Here is a 20,907-nt window from a genome sequence, read left to right as displayed (position 1 = left end):
ATTTCATCATGTCCATTAGTTGATGTTTTTTCACTATAGAATCATATTGCAAGTGCACGCGCATTTGCAATATGTTTCAATGTGCATTTACCATATGAAATTTGACATGCTCAAAAATGCAAAATTGACTGGTCTGATGGACACAGGATGGCCGAGCAGTGATAGTTGTACATTTCCATCACTCGTTGTGTTGATTTCATCATGTCCATTAGGTGATGTTTTTTCACTATAGAATCATATTGCAAATGCACGTGCATTGTTGTGCAACTGGTAACCCAAAAATAAAAATATGGTTGTAAATGCATTTACCGGTCATTCTGATATTAATGCTCGCTATGGGAACACAGGATGGCCGGGCAGTGATAGTTGTACATTTCCATCACTCGTTGTGTTGATTTCATCATGTCCATTAGGTGATGTTTTTACACTATAGAATCATATTGCAAGTGCGCGCGCATTTGCAATATGTTTCAATGTGCATTTACCATATGAAATTTGACATGCTCAAAAATGCAAAATTGACTGGTCTGATGAACACAGGATGGCTGAGCAGTGATAGTTGTACATTTCCATCACTCGTTGTGTTGATTTCATCATGTCCATTAGTTTATGTTTTTTCACTATAGAATCATATTGCAAGTGCACGCGCATTTGCAATATGTTTCAATGTGCATTTACCATATGAAATTTGACATGCTCAAAAATGCAAAATTGACTGGTCTGATGGACACAGGATGGCCGAGCAGTGATAGTTGTACATTTCCATCACTCGTTGTGTTGATTTCATCATGTCCATTAGGTGATGTTTTTCACTATAGAATCATATTGCAAATGCACGTGCATTGTTGTGCAACTGGTAACCCAAAAATAAAAATATGGTTGTAAATGCATTTACCGGTCATTCTGATATTAATGCTCGCTATGGGAACACAGGATGGCCGGGCAGTGATAGTTGTACATTTCCATCACTCGTTGTGTTGATTTCATCATGTCCATTAGGTGATGTTTTTACACTATAGAATCATATTGCAAGTGCACGCGCATTTGCAATATGTTTCAATGTGCATTTACCATATGAAATTTGACATGCTCAAAAATGCAAAATTGACTGGTCTGATGGACACAGGATGGCCGAGCAGTGATAGTTGTACATTTCCATCACTCGTTGTGTTGATTTCATCATGTCCATTAGGTGATGTTTTTCACTATAGAATCATATTGCAAATGCACGTGCATTGTTGTGCAACTGGTAACCCAAAAATAAAAATATGGTTGTAAATGCATTTACCGGTCATTCTGATATTAATGCTCGCTATGGGAACACAGGATGGCCGGGCAGTGATAGTTGTACATTTCCATCACTCGTTGTGTTGATTTCATCATGTCCATTAGGTGATTTTTTTCACTATAGAATCATATTGTAAGTGCACGTGCATTTGCAATATGTTTCAATGTGCATTTACCATATGAAATTTGACATGCTCAAAAATGCAAAATTGACTGGTCTGATGAACACAGGATGGCTGAGCAGTGATAGTTGTACATTTCCATCACTCGTTGTGTTGATTTCATCATGTCCATTTGTTTATGTTTTCTCACTTTTGCAAAGTCACTGTGCATTTGCAATATGGTTCAATGGGCAGGTACCATCACGAATTTGTCATGCTATAAAAATCCTGCAGGAATGTGAAATTGACTGGCCCGATGAACTCGGGATAGCTGGGCAGTGATTCTGGTTCATCTCCATGGCTCGTTAGGGTTGATTTCAGAATGTCACTTTTGGTGATGGTCCCTCTCCGTTTAAACATATTGCTAATGTACAAAAGTCAACTAGCAAGTCAGTGTCCATCAGTCAATTAGATGTCATTTTGACACCAAACTGATACCAATTGACACCAAACCCACTTTTTCCAACTCATTTAGAAGCCAACTATCACATATGTCAGAGCAGGCCCATAATTCACAGCGCCATTAGTTTAAAACATAATAAAAACGTAAAACACATAGTTACGTTCTAGCTGCGGGTCCAGGTCAGACATTATGTGAAGGCCTATGTGAGGCGACCCCGAATCCCGAGTTTCGGCTCAATAGGTCCTTCGGTGCCCGAGTAAAACCCTAATTGGTGCTGAAAATCCAATTTTTTCAATGCCTTGCTATGGGGTCCTTGAATGAGCTATCGGACCGAACGTTGGGGTCCGTCTCTATGGCCCGAGCCGGTTTCAATGCACCTAGTCTTGTGTCTCTGAGACTTTTCTAAATGTCGCCATTTTTGTAATGGTCAAAATGAATTGAAGTCATTGCAAATGTACGAGGCTATTTCTCGGTCCGAGAACCTTCTAGAGCCACCTAACTCACCACGCACTATCGACCCGAGGTCTATAACAGGTTTCTAAAGTTTCGGAAATCTAGGTCTGACGGTTCTTTTTTAGCTCGAACAAAGCTAACTATTGGAGGCACTGTCTGTCTCTACAACCCCCAATACGTCCCTCCTTCCAAGTTGTGTGTCTGTGTGATTTAGTTTTCCTTTGAAATTTTATGGGAAAAATGACTGATTTACAGTTCATGGGGGTTGCCTAATCACACATATGAAGTTTTGGACAGATCTGACTTTTTTAACCCCTCGAAACAGCCCCTGAGACACCAATTAAGGCACTTCCGGTTGGCACAGGAAGCTATAAGTCAACACATATCCTCACTGGGCTATGCTTTTACAGAATCCTGAGTTTTAAGTCCTTACGTTAAGAATTGACTGATTTACACAGGGTTGAATGCACTATGTCTATCAAACTGCAGGCAGGTAATGGAAAAACACTTTTATGGTGATTTTAACCACTTCCGGTTGGTCCAGGAAGCCTAGAATCAACACAGGTAGACCTCATACTGGCCTGATGGACTGTTACCAAAGACAGGTTCATACGGCATTCATAACCCATATAGACTTCAGGTTGAATTTAGGGGTAAAGGCAATGTATTCCTATGGGGAGAGAAGTCAATGCAAACTCTTTGAAGTAAACACCTTCTTTTAACTATTAAGGGTTAATGCCACACGGTCAACGTTAGGCTTGCACGGATCGGAAGGACCTTAGGAACATACCTGAGGTCGAATTGTGCTTCTCACCCTAACGGTTCTCTCACTGTCACCCAAAAGCAAATGATGTTGTGGGGCAGGCTTCATTTTGGGCCTACTTTTCTAATGGTCGCTGCGCTCAGACCGAGCGAGCTACGGTCAAGCGGGATATCTCGTTGAACTCGGCACGGCCTAGACATTATGTTTATGCCATTGCCTGCTCTCTGTGTCTTTGAGAACCACACTTTTTCACTCCATCCTTGCTGTGTGTGCGTGTGAGAGCTTTTCTTTGACATCTGTTGGGAGAAATGACTGATTTACAGTTCATGAGGGTTACCTAGTCACACATATGAAGTTTTGAAAAGATCTGACCTTTTTAACCCTTGGAAACTGCCACTGTGACATCATTAAAGGCACTTCCGGTTGGCACAGGAAGCTATAAGTAAACCCATGTCTTGATTGACATAGAAACTTACAGAATCCTGAGTTTTAAGTCTTTAAGTTAAGAATTGACTGATCTACGATCTACACAGGGTTGAATGTAGTCATTTTCACCTTTGAAGGTTATGTACATCAAAACACCTTTTGGGTCAATTTAACCACTTCCGGTTGCTTCAGGAAGCTTAGAATCGGCACAGGTAGACCTCATAGTGAGCTGATGGACTGTCATAGAAGACAGGTTCATAAGGCATTCATAACCCACATAGGCCTCAGGTTGAATTTAGAGGTGCAGGCAATGTATTCCTATGGGGAGAGAAGTCAATGCAAACTGTTTGAAGTAAACACCTTATTTTAACTGTTAAGGGTTAATGCCACACGGTCAAGGTTAGGCTTGCACAGATCGGGAGGACCTCAGGAACGTACCTGAGGTCGAATTGTGCTTCTCACCCTAACGGTTCTCTCACTGTCACCCAAAAGCAAATGACATTGAGGGCCAGGCTTCCTTTTTGCGCCTTCTTTTTTCAAGGTCGCTGCACTCAGAGCGAGCTACGGTCAAGCGGGCGTCTCGTTGAACTCTGCACAGCCTGGAGACTATGGTGATGCCATTTTTTGTGTTGATTTCAGAATGCCATTTTGGTGATGGTCCCTCTCCGTTTAAACATATTGCTAATGTACAAAAGTCAACTAGCAAGTCAGTGTCCACCAGTCAATTAGATGTCATTCTGACACCAAACTGATACCAATTGACACCAAACCCACTTTTTCCAACTCATTTAGAAGCCAACTATCACATATGTCAGAGCAGGCCCATAATTCACAGCGCCATTAGTTTAAAACATAATAAAAACGTAAAACACATAGTTACGTTCTAGCTGCGGGTCCAGGTCAGACATTATGTGAAGGCCTATGTGAGGCGACCCCGAATCCCGAGTTTCGGCTCGATAGGTCCTTCGGTGCCCGAGTAAAACCCTAATTGGTGCTGAAAATCCATTTTTTTCAATGCCTTGCTATGGGGTCCTTGAATGAGCTATCGGACCGAAACGTTGGGGTCCGTCTCTATGGCCCGAGCCGGTTTCAATGCACCTAGTCTTGTGTCTCTGAGACTTTTCTAAATGTCGCCATTTTCGTAATGGTCAAAATGAATTGAAGACATTGCAAATGTACGAGGCTATTTCTCGGTCCGAGAACCTTCTAGAGCCACCTAACTCACCACGCACTATCGACCCGAGGCCTAGAACAGGTTTCTAAAGTTTCGGAACTCTAGGTCTGACGGTTCTTTTTTAGCTCGAACAAAGCTAACTATTGGAGGCACTGTCTGTCTCTACAAACCCCAATACGTCCCTCCTTCCAAGTTGTGTGTCTGTGTGATTTAGTTTTCCTTTGAAATTTTATGGGAAAAATGACTGATTTACAGTTCATGGGGGTTGCCTAATCACACATATGAAGTTTTGGACAGATCTGACTTTTTTAACCCCTCGAAACAGCCCCTGAAACACCAATTAAGGCACTTCCGGTTGTCACAGGAAGCTATAAGTCAACACATATCCTCACTGGGCTATGCTTTTACAGAATCCTGAGTTTTAAGTCCTTACGTTAAGAATTGACTGATTTACACAGGGTTGAATGCACTATGTCTATCAAACTGCAGGCAGGTAATGGAAAAACACTTTTAGGGTGATTTTAACCACTTCCGGTTGGTCCAGGAAGCTTAGAATCAACACAGGTAGACCTCATACTGGCCTGATGGACTGTTACCAAAGACAGGTTCATACGGCATTCATAACCCATATAGACTTCAGGTTGAATTTAGGGGTAAAGGCAATGTATTCCTATGGGGAGAGAAATCAATGCAAACTTTTTGAAGTAAACACCATCTTTTAACTATTAAGGGTTAATGCCACACTGTCAACGTTAGGCTTGCACGGATCGGAAGGACCTTAGGAACATACCTGAGGTCGAATTGTGCTTCTCACCCTAACGGTTCTCTCACTGTCACCCAAAAGCAAATGACGTTGTGGGGCAGGCTTCATTTGGGCCTACTTTTCTAATGGTCGCTGCGCTCAGACCGAGCGAGCTACGGTCAAGCGGGATATCTCGTTGAACTCGGCACGGCCTAGACATTATGTTTATGCCATTGCCTGCTCTCTGTGTCTTTAAGAACCACACTTTTTCACTCCATCCTTGCTGTGTGTGCGTGTGAGAGCTTTTCTTTGACATCTGCTGGGAGAAATGACTGATTTACAGTTCATGAGGGTTACCTAGTCACACATATGAAGTTTTGAAAAGATCTGACCTTTTTAACCCATGGAAACTGCCACTGTGACACCATTAAAGGCACTTCCGGTTGGCACAGGAAGCTATAAATAAACTCATATCATGATTGGGGTATGCCTTTACAGAATCCCGAGTTTTAAGTCTTTACGTTAAGAACTGAGTTATTTACGGAGGGTTTAGTGAGTGTGTGTTATTTCAGAAAATCATAGAAAATCACAGAAATCTCGCAGAGCTCCGCAGCACACTTTAAAAAGATTCGTAAGAACAACCTGCAACTGGATCTGTAACCGTTGAAAAAAAAAAAACACCTATCCGTGAACATCACCAAGGTGTCGTTGTGCGATTTCTCTTAAATGACGATAGATAAATGGCTGGTTCTTTTTTATTGACACCGGAGGCTCCTTGACTTTGACGTGAAGTGGAAAAATAATTTCTCTATTTTCATTTTGGACCTTTAATCCCAGATAAATGGCCATAACTCAAAAACCGTTGAGGCCTAGACGCCATCTTGTTCGGGGCCAACTGCCCATTATGCCGCCCCTACGCTCACCGAGTTTCGGCTTCTAAATATTTTCAGTTTTCGAGATAAGGCCCCGTCGTGAATCGTGATGTTTTGTAGCAATAGCCATATGATTGCTTATGCCCTCTTGTGGGAATTTCCGGGACATGGGAAAAATGACATAAATCTTATTATTTTTGTAAAACGGAAACCGAATGTCCGACAACGTTCATTTGATGACTTCCTGGTAGGTCCGGCCCTGCCGCTCGGCCCGACGCCGTCCGCGAATTTTACAAACGATTTCGGACGTCTAGTAAGGGACCGTACATTTGCAATATGGACTTTCTCACTAACCATACAGGTACTGCCGAATTCTTCCCTTAAGGTATGGAAAGCAGTGAGCACAGAACCTAGAGTCTATCAAGTGAGCGACTGAGATCCAGGAATCTCCCTGTCCTCCTCCCTCAAAACATCAGTGTCACAGTGAAATACTGAGGATGTTTTTTAGACAATATTACAGCCCTTAATACACAGGGTTGGGTAGGTTACTTTCGAAATGTAATCCGTTACAGTTACAAGTTACCTGTCCAAAATTGTAATCAGTTACATAACTTTTGGATTATCCAAACTCAGTAAAGTATTCTGATTAGATTCCGTTACTTTTAGATTACTTAAGAAGACAAAAATGTATATTACCAATTAAAAGACATGTATTGCAGGATAAATCAGTGTTAAAGTTTACATAGCTGTCCATATATGGATGTTACATTTGACTTTATGGATTGGTTATGTAGGCTTCTTCTAACTCATCGCTTTCAACTACATAAAATAATACGATAACATTTCCTCCATAGTTCCATTACTACAGATCTTCCTACGGTAGCCCACATTATCCTTCAATATGTGGCGGTCTCTCCTCATTATTTCTCAAAGAAACAAAGTGAAAAAGTTCTATCATGAGATCAATCATTGATCGTTTCATCTTGGGCTGATGATTTTCGATATTACTTTTTAAACGAAGCACACAAGGCGTATAGGGAAATGAATTGTTTAAAGTGAAAAATATTAGTATTCAAATTATGTCAATAAAGACCCATTCAAAATAATTTGCTATTTTGCTTTATCATTTATTATAGGCTATTTTTATTAAAGGCTATTTTATCTTTTATTACCCGTGAATAAAAAAACTACTATACCCACAATGCCCCGTGCTGAGGTTGTGCTTGCGGGAGATGCTCAGCTCAGTTACGAGATGATGCAGGATTGATGGAGGAGGCGGGTGAATGCGGGAAGGTAGCGGAGAGAATGCACAGAGGAGAGATGCGGATTATGGTGGCCTATATGACTGTACTTTTTAGTGGTGTGACAGAACGATGATTGTACGGGTAACGGGCCTCTGGATTATTGATATTGGGACCTCAGCCTTTTTGGACAACCTCTAATTCATGCGTTTTATGATTTATTTGACTATCAGCCTACTTGCGCAGTTGTTGATTTCATTATACTGAATTGGATTGTTTTGTCAACAGCTATATGCACATGGATATGTCTGTTGTTTATCTAAGATTTAGTAAATTATAGTTTTTTTCCTTCCATACATTGAGGACAAGGTGTATGGCCGCTGCAGCGCTCGATACCACACCATCTATAAACACGGACAGATATTCAAATCAAGTGGACTCCGCTGTCTTTTAATGAAGATGTCAACAATATTACATTATGGCTGCAACTGCCATTTTTTGTAGCATCGGCGTTTGATCTCGGTGCCATAAACAACAGTTCTGCAGCATTTCTAATGATACCAAACTGAAAGGAGACGGTCGAGTGCGCAAATTAAGGGTCCTACAATATATAGCCTAAAATAACATTTCAAAATGGAGGCACTCTGTCCTTGTTGGATGGTATTTTTATGGACGATTGTCTGCCTATTTGTAGGTGTCAGCTTCGGCACCAACGAGGCTGAAATTGAACCAAACACCTCAGGCCCTCTGGCTATTCACTTCCCACTGCGACAGGGCCCTCTCTCCGAGCCCCAACCCCAGCATTTGGCTCGGCACCGCTCCTCGAGGGCAGCGCGGAGGCGCAGAGGAATCGGTGGCATCAATTTCGTGGACATGATCGACAACCTTCGTGGGAAATCCGGACAGGGCTACTACGTGGAGATGGCAGTGGGTTCACCGCCACAGAAGGTGACACTCTCTCTCTCTCCCTCTCTCAATTCAATTCAAATGACTGTATTGGGGAAACGTATGTTTACATTGCCAAAACAAGTGAAATAGATAGTTAACAAAAGTAAAATAAACAATACAAAATGAACAGTAAACATTACACTCACAAAAGTTCCAAAGGAATATAGACATTTCAAATGTCATATTATATCTATAGACAGCGTTGTAACTATGTAAAAATAGTTTGAGTACAAAAGGGAAAATAAATAAACATAGATATAGGTTATATTTACATTGGTGTTTGTTATTCTCTGGCTTCCCTTTTCTGCAACAGGTCACAAATCATGCTGCTGTGATGGTACACTGGTATTTCACCCAATTGATTTGTTTTCAAATCTTTTGTTGGTGTGTAAAGGGAAGGGAAATGTGCTTTGGGGACTCTTCTCCAGGTGTATCTCTCTGTAGGTGTTGGCTTTTTTGTTATGGAGGGTTTGGGAATCGCTTCCTTTTTAAGTGGTTGTAGAATTGAATGACTCTTCTGGATTTGAATCATTAGCGGGTATCGGCCTAATTCTGCTCTGCATGCATTTTGTTGTGCTTTCCATTGTACACAGAGGATATTTTTTCAGAATTCTGCATGCAGAGTCTCAATTTGGTGTTTGTCCCAGTTGGTGAATTCTTGGTTGGTGAGCGGACCCCAGACCTCACAACCATAAAGGGCAATGGGTTTTTATAACGATTCAAGTATTTTTAGCCAGATCCTAATTGGTATGTCATATTTGATATTCCTTTTGATGGCGTAGAAGGCCCTTCTTGCCTTGTCTCTCAGGTTGTTCACAGGTTTGTGGAAGTTACCTGTGGCGCTGATGTTTGGACTGAAGTACTGTATGTATAGTTTTGTGTGTGCTCTAGGGCAACGGTGATGGAATTTGTATTAGTGGTCCTGACAACTGGACCTTTTTTGGAACACCATTATTTTTGTCTTACTTTGTCTCTCTCTCTCTCTCTCTCTCTCTCTCTCTCTCACTCTCTCATTGACACGCCCATTCAGTTGATCCTGTCTGACATTTTGCTCACCTGTGCCCTATATCCTCTGCATTGTGACACGTCAAACCTACCCTCCCATCAAACCTTTGATTAGTGGAAGCAGGTGTTTAATTGTAGGGCAAAAACTAAAATGTGCATCCCTTTGGGTCCCCAGGACCAGAATGAAGAAACACTGGCCTTGGTAAACCTTGGTAAACCTGGCCTCTAAAATGACATATGGTGACGAAGAAGAACAACAAGAATAAATGTGTGTGTCTCTGTTCTTGCATGTGAGAGAAGGGAGAAAGAGGGAGAGAATGAAGCCTTTAATTCGGCAGAGATCGGGGGGGGATAATTACCAGTGTGGTGCAGCTAAGCAGCTGCAGGGTACAGACTGGCACACCACAGGGTTTACTGTGTGACAGAGCCAATGTTATGCCCTGCCTAGGACACTCATTGTGCCACTGCGAGAATAAACCATCACTGGCTTCCATCCACTCACTAACATTTAGACTGAACAAAAATATAAACGCAACATGCAACCATTTCAACAATTTTCCTGAGTTACAGTTCAAATAAGGAAATCAGTCAATTGACATTAATTCATTAGGCCACATGGGAGCCAGGTCCACCTACTGGAGAGCCAGTCCCAGCCAATCAGAATTCGTTTTTCCCCACAAAAGGGCTTTATTACAGACAGAAATACTGTGACTGCACATTTGGGCTTTTATTGTCCCCAGCACAAGGTGTACCTGTGTAATGATCATGCTGTTTAATCAGCTCCTTGATATGCCACACTTGTCAGGTGGATGGGTTATCTTGGCAAAGCGTAAATGCTTACTAACAGGGATGTAAACAAATGTGTGCACACAATTTGAGAAACATAAGCTTTTTGTGCGTGTGGAACATTTCGGGGATCTTTTATTTCAGCTCATGGAACATGGGGACCAACACTTTATATGTTGCGTTTATATTTTTGTTAAGTATAGAAACATTGATACAAATACAACCATAGAGATTGATCCAGTATTAATAATGATGTATTTGACGCACTAAAAGAAACAGAACAATATATTTCCCTCGTGTAATAGAAGATAATTCTATTACCATATTGCTTTGATACAGTAATACAAACCAAACATTTGTCACATAGGCCTACTGAATAGACTACTTACTATAAGACTCAAATGTGTGAATGTTACAGTAACTTCAAGATGTAAACTGTATGTATCAATTGTCACAGAGTAAAAGTGCTGATCTAGGATCAGGTCCACCCTGTCCATCTAATCCTATTAATTGTGATCTAAAAGGCTAAACTGATCCTAAATCAGCACTCCTACTCTGAGACGCTACATACCTAAGGCTCCTGATATAATATCTTCTAAAATAATAGATGAGGTTTGCGACAGGGATTCTAGACTTCTGACAGAAACAGGAAGTGTGGCAGGGTTGTAGCAGGTCCGAGGTGTGTGTGTGTGTGTCAGGATGCAGCCGGCCAGGCGTCTCGGGGGGTGTGTGTGTGAAAGGGAAGCAGGATGCAGGCAGGACAGATCAATTGTGAGGCGTCAGCGTATTCCTCACCAAAATTCCTCACTACACTACAATCAGAGTGGAAGGAAGAGAGCACGCCAAGAGGCTGACAGAGGGAGCGTTTATGCAGATTAAAGTTAAATCACTCTTTACAGCAATGCTAAGGTTTATCGTTATTTATTTCAAGATCATATAACATGCAAATAGGTCCACACAGACTGTTAGGGGATCTGTGTGGAGGGGGTGAATGTGGTGTGGTAGGGCAGGGGCGTAGTTTCAGCTAAACCCAGGGAATGGATGGCAGAGGGACATTCTCCTCCAGGGAATGTTTAGAAAATTAAAGCTCATCTACTGCATTGCTACACAATTTTTTAAAGCTCTAAAATTCTATTTGCAGCATAGCAAAAACAAGCTAAAATGACTCCAGACATTATCAGCTTGTTGCTGTGGCTTCATTCACCTCTGTCAATAGGGGACTGAACGTTCTAGAAACCAGTGGAGGCTGCTGAGGGGAGGACGGCTCATTTTAATGGCTAGAACGGAGCAAATGGAATGGAATCGAAACACATGGAAACCATGGAAACCATGTGTTTGATGAATTTGATACAATTCCACTGATTCTGCTTCAGCCATTACCACAAGTCCATTCTCCCCAATGAAGGTGCCACCAGCACTCCTCAGGTGCTACAAACACGTCATACAATAATTAGCTGCTACGCACTGGCTCAGCACCGGGATTAAAACTCTAGTTTAGTTTCATGTCAAGTCAGTCAGCAGTTACCTAGCCAAAGCCATCTACTACAGCCATCTTTATCTCTGCACTGTTTTGAGAAAAAAAGTTGTGCTGTTCCCTGCAGCTGCGTGATGCGCTCTGCATAAAGCCAGCTAGCCATCCATACAAACAACCTTCCCTCCTGCTCCCAGGTGTCTGCATGGTCCTGAAGTCAGCCCTGTAGTTCTGCTAAACTGCATTTTAATTTTTAGCGTTTAAAAAAAAGTTTTATGTTAGTAGCCTATTTTAAATTGTTTGTGTTGTAGAGTATGGTGAGTGCCATACCCTATTGACATCCCTGTGATAGAGCGTTAGAAGATGACATGGATATGTTATGGAACAGCAGGGTGCATGTGACGAGTGTGTTTCAAGTGACATGTTTGTGTTGGTGGGAGAGTGTGTGTGGGACCAGGTGAGAGACTAAGGCAGCGGGCTGGGTGGGGGTTCTTCCAGGCACGCAGTCCTTGAGGCTCTTGGCTCTGCCACTGAGACGAAGAACATTCCTGGACTGTGTCCCAAATGGCACCCTATGGGCTCTGGTCAGAAGTAGTGCACTATATAGGGAATAGGGTGCCTGGTGAGGATGCATCCCTGGATATTTCAGGAGCATATTCCAGTAGAAGATCTATTATTGATCAGGGTCCTTCTGGTCACCAGAGAGACAAAGACATGGCTGCCAGTCTGATTGACTCACTGACTGCGCAAAATACGATACTCGCACCGAAAGGAGAGGGAAGGAGGTAGACAGAGAGAGAGAGAGAGAGAAACAGAGAAAGAGGGCAATCCGAGAACAGCCTAGGGGTTGGATGCAAAGGAAAAGAGAAGGACATTTGGAGCATAATAAATAAAATACATAGCAACTGTCAGTAACATAATGCCAGGAGATGAGAGAGTGAGAGAGAGAGAAAGTGACTAAATGGCTGAAAAGAAGTGTTTTTAGCTGCAACTACAGGGAATCGTTTTATGAATAGGCATGGCTGTCTCCAGGGTAACAGAGAGAGTGTCCTTATAGTCAGTGTATTTCAATGTATTCTGTCCTTTAACCCTCACCCTCACGCACACACACACCTACATATACCACATACAGTTAAAGTCGGAAGTTTACATACACCTTAGCCATGTACATTTAAACTCAGTTTTTCACAATTCCTGACATTTAAACCTAGTAAAAATTCCCTATCTTGGTGAAATGTCAGAATAATAAGAGCGAATGATTTATTTCAGCTTATATTTCTTTCATCACATTCCCAGTGGGTCAATTAGTATTTGGTTGCATTGCCTTTAAATAGTTTAACTTGGGTCAAACGTTTTGGGTAGCCTTCCACAAGCTTCCCACAATAAGTTGTGTGTATTTTGGCCCATTCCTCCTGACAGAGCTGGTGTATCTGAGTCAGGTTTGTAGGCCTCCTTGCTCGCACATGCTTTTTCAGTTCTGCCCACAAATTTTCTACAGGATTGAAGTCAGGGCTTTGTGATGGCCACTCCAATACCTTGACTTTGTTGTCCTTAAGCCATTTTGCCACAACTTTGTAAGTATGCTTGGAGTCATTGTCCATTTGGAAGACCCATTTGCAACCCAGCTTTAACTTGGTGATGATGTCTTGAGATGTTGCTTGGTCCTTCTGTAGCACAGTTGGTAGAGCATGGCGCTTGTAACGCCAGGGTAGTGGGTTCGATTCCCGGGACCACCCATACGTAGAATGTATGCACACATGACTGTAAGTCGCTTTGGATAAAAGCGTCTGCTAAATGGCATATATTATTATTATATTATTATATATTATATTATATATTATTGCTTCAATATATCCACATACTTTTCTTTCCTCATGATTCCATCTTGTTTGTGAAGTGCACCAGTCCCTCCTGCAGCAAAGCACCCCCCACAACATGATGCTGCCATCCCGTTCTTCACGGTTGGGATAGTGTTCTTCGGCTTGCAAGCCTCCCCTTTTTCCTCCAAACATAACAATGGTCATTATGGCCAAACAGTTCTATTTTTGTTTCGTCAGACCAGGGGACATTTCTCCAAAAAGTACAACCTTTGTCCCCATGTGCAGTTGCAAACCGTAGTCTGGATTTTTTAATGGCGATTTTGGGGCAGTGGCTTCTTCCTTGCTGAGCGGCCTTTCAGGTTATGTCGATATAGGACTCGTTTTACTGTGGATATACATACCTTTGTACCTGTTTCCTCCATCATCTTCACAAGGTCCTTTGCTGTTGTTCTGGGATTGATTTGCACTTTTTGCACCAAAGTACGTTCATCTCTAGGAGACGGAACGCATCTCCTTCCTGAGCGGTATGATGGCTGCGTGGTCCCATGGTGTTTATACTTGCGTACTGTTGTTTGTACAGATGAACGTGGTACATTCAGGCATTTGGAAATTGCTTTGAAGGATGAACCAGACTTGTGGAGGTCCACAATTTTTTTTCTGAGGTCTTTGTGGATTTCTTTTGATTTTCCCATGATGTCAAGCAAAGAGGCACTGAGTTTGAAGGTGGGCCTTGAAATACATCCACAGGTAGACCTCCAATTGACTCAAATGTTGTCAATTAGCCTATCAGAAGCTTCTAAAGCCATGACATAATTATCTGGAATTTTCCAAGCTGTTTAAAGCCACAGTCAATTTAGTGTATGTAAACTTCTGACCCACTGGAATTGTGATACAGTGAATTATAAGTGAAATAATCTGTATGGAAATAATTGTTGGAACAATTACTTGTGTCATTCACAAAGTTGATGTCCTAACTGACTTGCCAGAGCTATAGTTTGTTAACAACATTTGTGGAGTGGTTGAAAAACAAGTTTAAATTACTCCAACTTAAGTGTATGTAAACTTACAACTTTCAACTGTATACCTACTGAACACCTGTTAGAATATATAATCCTTGCTTTGGAAAAATGCCCAGTGAATATGTAATAGGGTTTCATAACAATGACAACTATGTTGTGTTTGTGTGTTTGGGAATCAGTTGAATATTCTGGTGGACACAGGCAGCAGTAACTTTGCAGTTGGGGCAGCTGCTCACCCTTTCCTCTGCAGATACTACCATCGCTCACTGTGAGTACCACAGGATCTTATTACGATACACTGAAAGTGCCCCATCTTGAAAACTTTACTGCTGACATGCACAATGCTTTGGGACCATATCAACAGTGAACTGATGGACAACATAGTAACATATTTTTGTTGAGTAAACTATCCCTTTAAATATGATATTAAATATGAATCCCGTTGAACAGTGAATCTCAGTGGAATCTCTCCCTTTTAGATGGCCCTGCACACACTTCCCTTGCTGGACTTATATAGTAAGCACCTTTTCTCCCCTGTTGTTCACAGGTCTAAATCCTACCGCGACCTTGGGCGCAGTGTCTACGTACCCTACACCCAGGGCCGCTGGGAGGGTGAGCTGGGCACTGACCTGGTGTCTGTGCCGCATGGCCCCAACGCCTCGCTCCGTGCCAACATCGCTGCCATTACCCAGTCGGACCGCTTCTTCATCAACGGATCCAACTGGGAGGGCATCCTGGGCCTGGCCTACGCCGAGATCGCTCGGGTGAGAGGGGGGAAGAGAAAGGCAGGGAAAGGGAAATGGGCTGGGTTGAAAACACATGGTTGAGATGGGCTTGAGGGAGATGGAGAGGGAGGGAGAGAGCGGGAAACAGAGGGCTGAGCAGAGATTGCCTGGGAGGGACGGAGGGAGGGATCAGCTAGAGGGTCACTGATGAGGGTGGAGAGCCAGCGCTATACAGTAATGTGGAAAATGCACAGGGATGGATTTGTTAAGATACAATGTCAATTTAGGCTTGCTGTCAACAAGATGGCTAAAATAATCACTTTAATATAGCTATCCTTTTCCCATCTTTAAATCCTTTCTAAATCACCACCCCCACCCCCTCTGTTTAGCCTGATGAGACACTGGAGCCTTTCTTTGACTCGCTGGTGCGGCAGACCCCCGTGCCCAACCTGTTCTCCCTGCAGATGTGTGGCGCAGGGTTCACCCAGAACTACAGCCTGGGCAGTGCCACCGTGGGCGGCAGCATGGTGAGAGAGAATAGACATACTGTAGATAGGAAAAGGCACAGACACATTTTCTGTTCGAGGGAAATACACAGAAGCGGTGTGTTGTGTTAGTGTAACCAAGAGGGTTATACATAGAGATTGTACAGTATGTGCCAGGCAGGCAGGTCGGTATTGTTTAGCTATAATCGGTATTACAAAGGCAATATGAGATGGAAAGTGTGTTGAGAGTTTGGACCCAGCCTACGATACTGTTTGATTGCTGTTTTCTTAGATCATTGGTGGAGTGGATTCTTCTCTCTATGTTGGGGACCTGTGGTACACCCCGATCCGCCGGGAGTGGTATTATGAGGTCATCATTGTGCGCATTGAGGTCAATGGTCAGGATCTCAACATGGACTGCAAGGAGGTGAGATACTGTGTGTTTTTCTGATCAACCTTCAATCAACATCTTCCTCCCTATATCGTTCCACTTTCTCTTTAATATATTCATATAATATATGCTCTTTAGAAGACACTTTTATCCAAAGCAACTTATAGGCATGTGTGATTAAATATTAAGTATGGGTGGCCCCTCTCTTTTCATCTTTTGTTTGCCCCTGGATTCTCTTTAGTTAACCCTGAATATCTGTCTGTTGTTTACCTTTTATCACTAATAATTGCGCAGTGACAGTGAATAAATAATGACAATTTGCTTCCTCTCTCTCTTGGCTTGTGTCTCTACCAGTACAACTATGATAAGAGCATTGTGGACAGTGGCACCACTAACCTCCGGCTCCCTCGCAAAGTGTTCCAGGCAGCCGTGAAGGCCATCGAGGCAGCCTCGTCTGTGAGTCCCTCCTCATACCTCTTCTCATCTCTCTCTCACTCCCTCTCTCTCTCTCTGTTGTTTTGTTCTCTCTCTTCTTTCTAGCTGCCAGTTTCAGCTAGTGTCATGTGAAATCCCTTTTGTCAGGTCTAATGTCTGTAATAGTTTCATGGCTATAATCTTTCTCTAGTTTCTGCAATTGATAAATATTCTTTGTACCCTTCTCTCTGAAACACGCGCACGCACGCGCGCACATACACAAACCCCATGTCTCCATATCAGACGGAGCAGTTTCCCTCTGGGTTCTGGTTGGGGGAGCAGCTGGTGTGCTGGCAGGCGGGCACCACCCCGTGGCACATCTTCCCTGTCATCTCGCTCTACCTCATGAGTGAGAACCGCAACCAGTCTTTCCGCATCTCCATTCTCCCACAGGTAACAGTGTCTGTCTGTGTACTTACCTGTCATTGAATACAATAGGTCTTCATCATTCAATGAATCAACTCAATGAGGTAGTGGTGATCCTCTCAAAGTCCTTGAACTTCTTATTCAATTTAGATGTGTTGAGAACTACAGAGAGTATTTGATGTACCGTCCATTGTAGGTGTCCTCTGCTGACTCGATGTCCACTGTCTCTTTGTGCCCCCTGCAGCAGTACCTGCGACCTGTGGAGGACGTAGCCTCTGCCCAGGAGGACTGCTATAAGTTTGCCGTGTCCCAGTCCAGCACGGGCACCGTCATGGGCGCCGTCATCATGGAGGGCTTCTATGTGGTGTTCGACCGCCAGAGGAAACGCATTGGGTTTGCCGTCAGCACCTGCCATGGTGAGGGGGGGACGGAGGGACTATGAGAAGTGCATTCGGGAAAGTATTCAGACCCCTTGACTTTTTCCACATTTTGTAACGTTACAGGCTTATTCTAAAATGTATTAAATATTTTTTTCCCTCATCAATCTACACACAATATCCAATAATGACTGTTTTTTAGACATTTTTGCAAGTGTATTAAAAATTTAAAACAGAAATAGCTTATTTAGCTTTTGCTATTAAACTGGATATTGAGCTCAAGTGCATCTTGTTTCCACTGATCATCCTTGAGATGTTTCTACAACTTGATTGGAGTCCACCTGTGGTAAATTCAATTGATTGGACATGATTTGGAAAGGCACACACCTGTCTATATAAGGTCCCACAGTTGACAGAGCATGTCAGAGAAAAAAAACCAAGCCATGATGGCGAAGGAATTGTCTGTAGACCCCCGAGACAGGATTGTGTCAAGGCACAGATCTGGGGAAGGGTACCAAAACAATTCTGCAGCATTGAAGGTCCCCAAGAACACAGTGGCCTCCATCATTCTTAAATGGAAGAAGTTTGGAACCACCAAGACTCTTCCTAGAGCTGTCCGCCTGGCCAAACTGAGCAATCAGTGGAGAAGGGCCTTGGTCAGGGAGGTGACCGAGAACCTAATGGTCACTCTGACAAAGCTCTAGAACTCCTCTGTGGAGATGGGAGAACCTTCCAGAAGGACAACCATCTCTGCAGCACCACCAAACAGGCCTTTATGGTAGAGTGGCTAGACGGAAGTCACTCCACAGTAAAAGCCACATGACAGCCCACTTGGAGTTTGCCAAAAGGCACCTAAAGACTCACAGACCATGAGAAACAAGATTCTCTGGTCTGATGAAACCAAGATGGAACTCTTTGGCTTGAATGCCAAGTGTCACGTCTGGAGGAAACCTGGCACCATCCCTACGGTGAAGCATAGTGGTGGCAGTATCATGCTGTGGGAATGTTTTTCAGCAGCAGGAACTGGGAGACTATTCAGGATCGAGGGAAAGGTTAACAGAGCAAAGTACAGAGAAATCCTTGATGAAAACCTGCTCAGGACCTCAGACTGGGGTGAAGGTTCACCTTCGAACAGGACAATGACCCAAAGCACACAGCCAAGACAACACAGGAGTGGAATCGGGACAAGTTACGGGATGTCCTTGAGGGGCCCAGCTGGAGCCCGGACTTGAACCCGGTCTGACATCTCCGGAGAGACCTGAAATAGCTGTGCAGCGATGCTCCCCATTAAACCTGACAGCACTTGAGAGGATCAGCAGAGAATAATGGGAGAAACTCTCCAAATGCAGGTGTGCCAAGCTTGTAGCGTCATACACAAGAAGTCATACCCAAGAAGACTCGAGGCTGTAATCGCTACCAAAGGTGCTTCAACAAAGTACTGAGTAAAGGGTCTGAATACTTATATAAATGTGATATTTCCGTTTTTATTTGAAAAACTTGCACACAAAAAATACAAAACATGTTTTTGCTTTGTAATTTTGGGATATTGTGTGTAGATTTACGAGGAACATTTTAGACTAGGGCTGTAAACATAACAAATATGTAAACAAAACATTATGAACACCTGCTCTTTCTATGACATAGACTGACCAGGTGATCACTTATTGGTGTCACTTGTTAAATCCACTTCAACCAGTGTAGATGAAAGGGAGGAGACAGGTTAAATAATCATTAATTTGTGTGTATGTATGTATTTGTGTGGGTGTGGGTGTGGATGTGTTTACCTATACTTGTTGGTCCCCAAAAGGTCAAATTCTATTTCTAGGGGGTTTAAGGGTTAAGGTTAGAATAAGTTTTAGGGTTGGAATTAGGTTTAGGGTTAGGAGCTATGGTTAATTTTAGGATTAGGGTTGGAGCTAAGGTTAGGGTTAAGGTTAGGGTACGGGTTAGGGGTTAGGGAAAATAGGATTTTGAATGGGACTGAATTGTGTGTCCCCACAAGGTTAGTTGTACAAGACTGTGTGTGTGCCTGTGTGTGCCTGTATGTATGTATATTGCTGATCTGTGTCTATTTCTATGCCACAGTGCACGATGAGTTCCGCACAGCCTCCGTTGAGGGGCCGTACCATGGCGTGGACCTGGAGGACTGCGGCTACAACATCCCGCAGACGGACGAGTCCACCCTCATGACCATTGCCTACATAATGGCGGGCATCTGTGCCCTCTTCATGCTGCCATTGTGCCTTATGGTGTGCCAGTGGCGTTTCTCCCGCTGCCTTCGTCCACCTGGATTTGGGGACTTTGCTGATGATATCTCACTCCTCAAATGATAGAGAGACATGGACATACTGTACACAGGAGAGGCAAGCCTAACATAAATGGAGATGGTGGCTTTGCTTATTGTTGTTGAGTGAGCATCAGCCTCATTGAGTAATGCAGAAACAGATTAGTATGTTGGTTGTGATGTTGTGTTGGTTGTGGCTTGGGCGGGTAGCACAATGACCAAACAAGCCAATGGCCATTTACTTTGGATTCATCAAAGGTGGATATACCAGCAAGCTGGGTTCAATGGCTTCCTGGATTCAGTGGACAACTTTATTGATATAAGGGCATGATATAAATATACAGTACGTATAGGTGTGTATGAGTGTTTGTGATTGTATGAGGTGTGTGTATATGTATGTATGTGTGTTTATGGATCACATGTACAAATTAGATTATCTAGAATTTAAGGATGGACCTGATCATTGAATATATTGGATTTGTTTGATTTGACATCAACAGTACCAGCTAAGGAACGCTAATCATAAGTGCTAATTGGGTGAACCTTTCAAGAGTGAAATTAGCACTCAAATATCAGATGCAATGGACTTTTATGGTGAAGCCATGTTACTTGGTGTGCATTAAAAAGCTAAGATTATGTATTTAATACAGTTAATATCAGATATGGCACTTTTATATGGCTCTTGTTGATTCAGTTGGTGCATTACCTCACTGCTAATGAATGCACTAATTCACACAGAAAGAAAAGCACGGACACACACACACACAATGATTCTCCCACACATACAGATGTCTTCAAAACCTTCCAAACAGCTTGAACATCTCAGCCAACCCCTGAACAGCATTATACAGAAACTCACCGACACAGACAGTAACACACATATTCATATTCACATATTCATATTCAGTCAACTGCACTATCCCTATAGTGCGCTTGAATATCAATAGTTGTGTTATTTTACATAAATGAACACAATATTAAAATGTCTCAATGAGGGACAGATTCTACTTTCATCGACCTGCTGTAAATAAATCTGAAATGTATATCTGTCAGATGCACTGACCACAGACTATGAATAAATGAAGTAACAAATATAGCAGAATCTGTGTCCTGACTTTAGTTCCCCTTCCCTGATGAGTGGGATACAGACATCTGGACTTATGTCACTGTTGTTTAAATGAATCCTGTATCCTGTATTGCCGCATTTCATGTAGGTTGAAAATAGTCAAGGTCT

The 20,907-nt window shown here is 42.8% G+C and overlaps 1 protein-coding gene across 1 annotated transcript; it reads left to right on the top strand.

Annotated features, from left to right (window-relative positions):
* Nucleotides 1–7,512: 7,512 nt before the first annotated feature.
* Nucleotides 7,513–20,767, top strand: LOC118384607 (beta-secretase 1-like). The gene is made up of 9 exons (XM_035771285.2): nt 7,513–8,470; nt 14,751–14,839; nt 15,119–15,335; nt 15,686–15,823; nt 16,074–16,208; nt 16,527–16,628; nt 16,890–17,039; nt 17,257–17,428; nt 19,475–20,767. Exons 1-9 carry the CDS (start codon nt 8,156–8,158, stop codon nt 19,717–19,719), a joined length of 1,563 nt encoding a protein of 520 aa, XP_035627178.1. The 5' UTR covers nt 7,513–8,155; the 3' UTR covers nt 19,720–20,767.
* The last annotated feature ends 140 nt before the right edge of the window (nt 20,768–20,907 follow it).

This window comes from Oncorhynchus keta, chromosome 1, assembly GCF_023373465.1.
Source record: "Oncorhynchus keta strain PuntledgeMale-10-30-2019 chromosome 1, Oket_V2, whole genome shotgun sequence".
NCBI classification, from domain to species: domain Eukaryota; kingdom Metazoa; phylum Chordata; class Actinopteri; order Salmoniformes; family Salmonidae; genus Oncorhynchus; species Oncorhynchus keta.
Note: the sequence above shows the minus strand (reverse complement) of the source record. Positions and strands in the feature narration are given on the sequence as shown.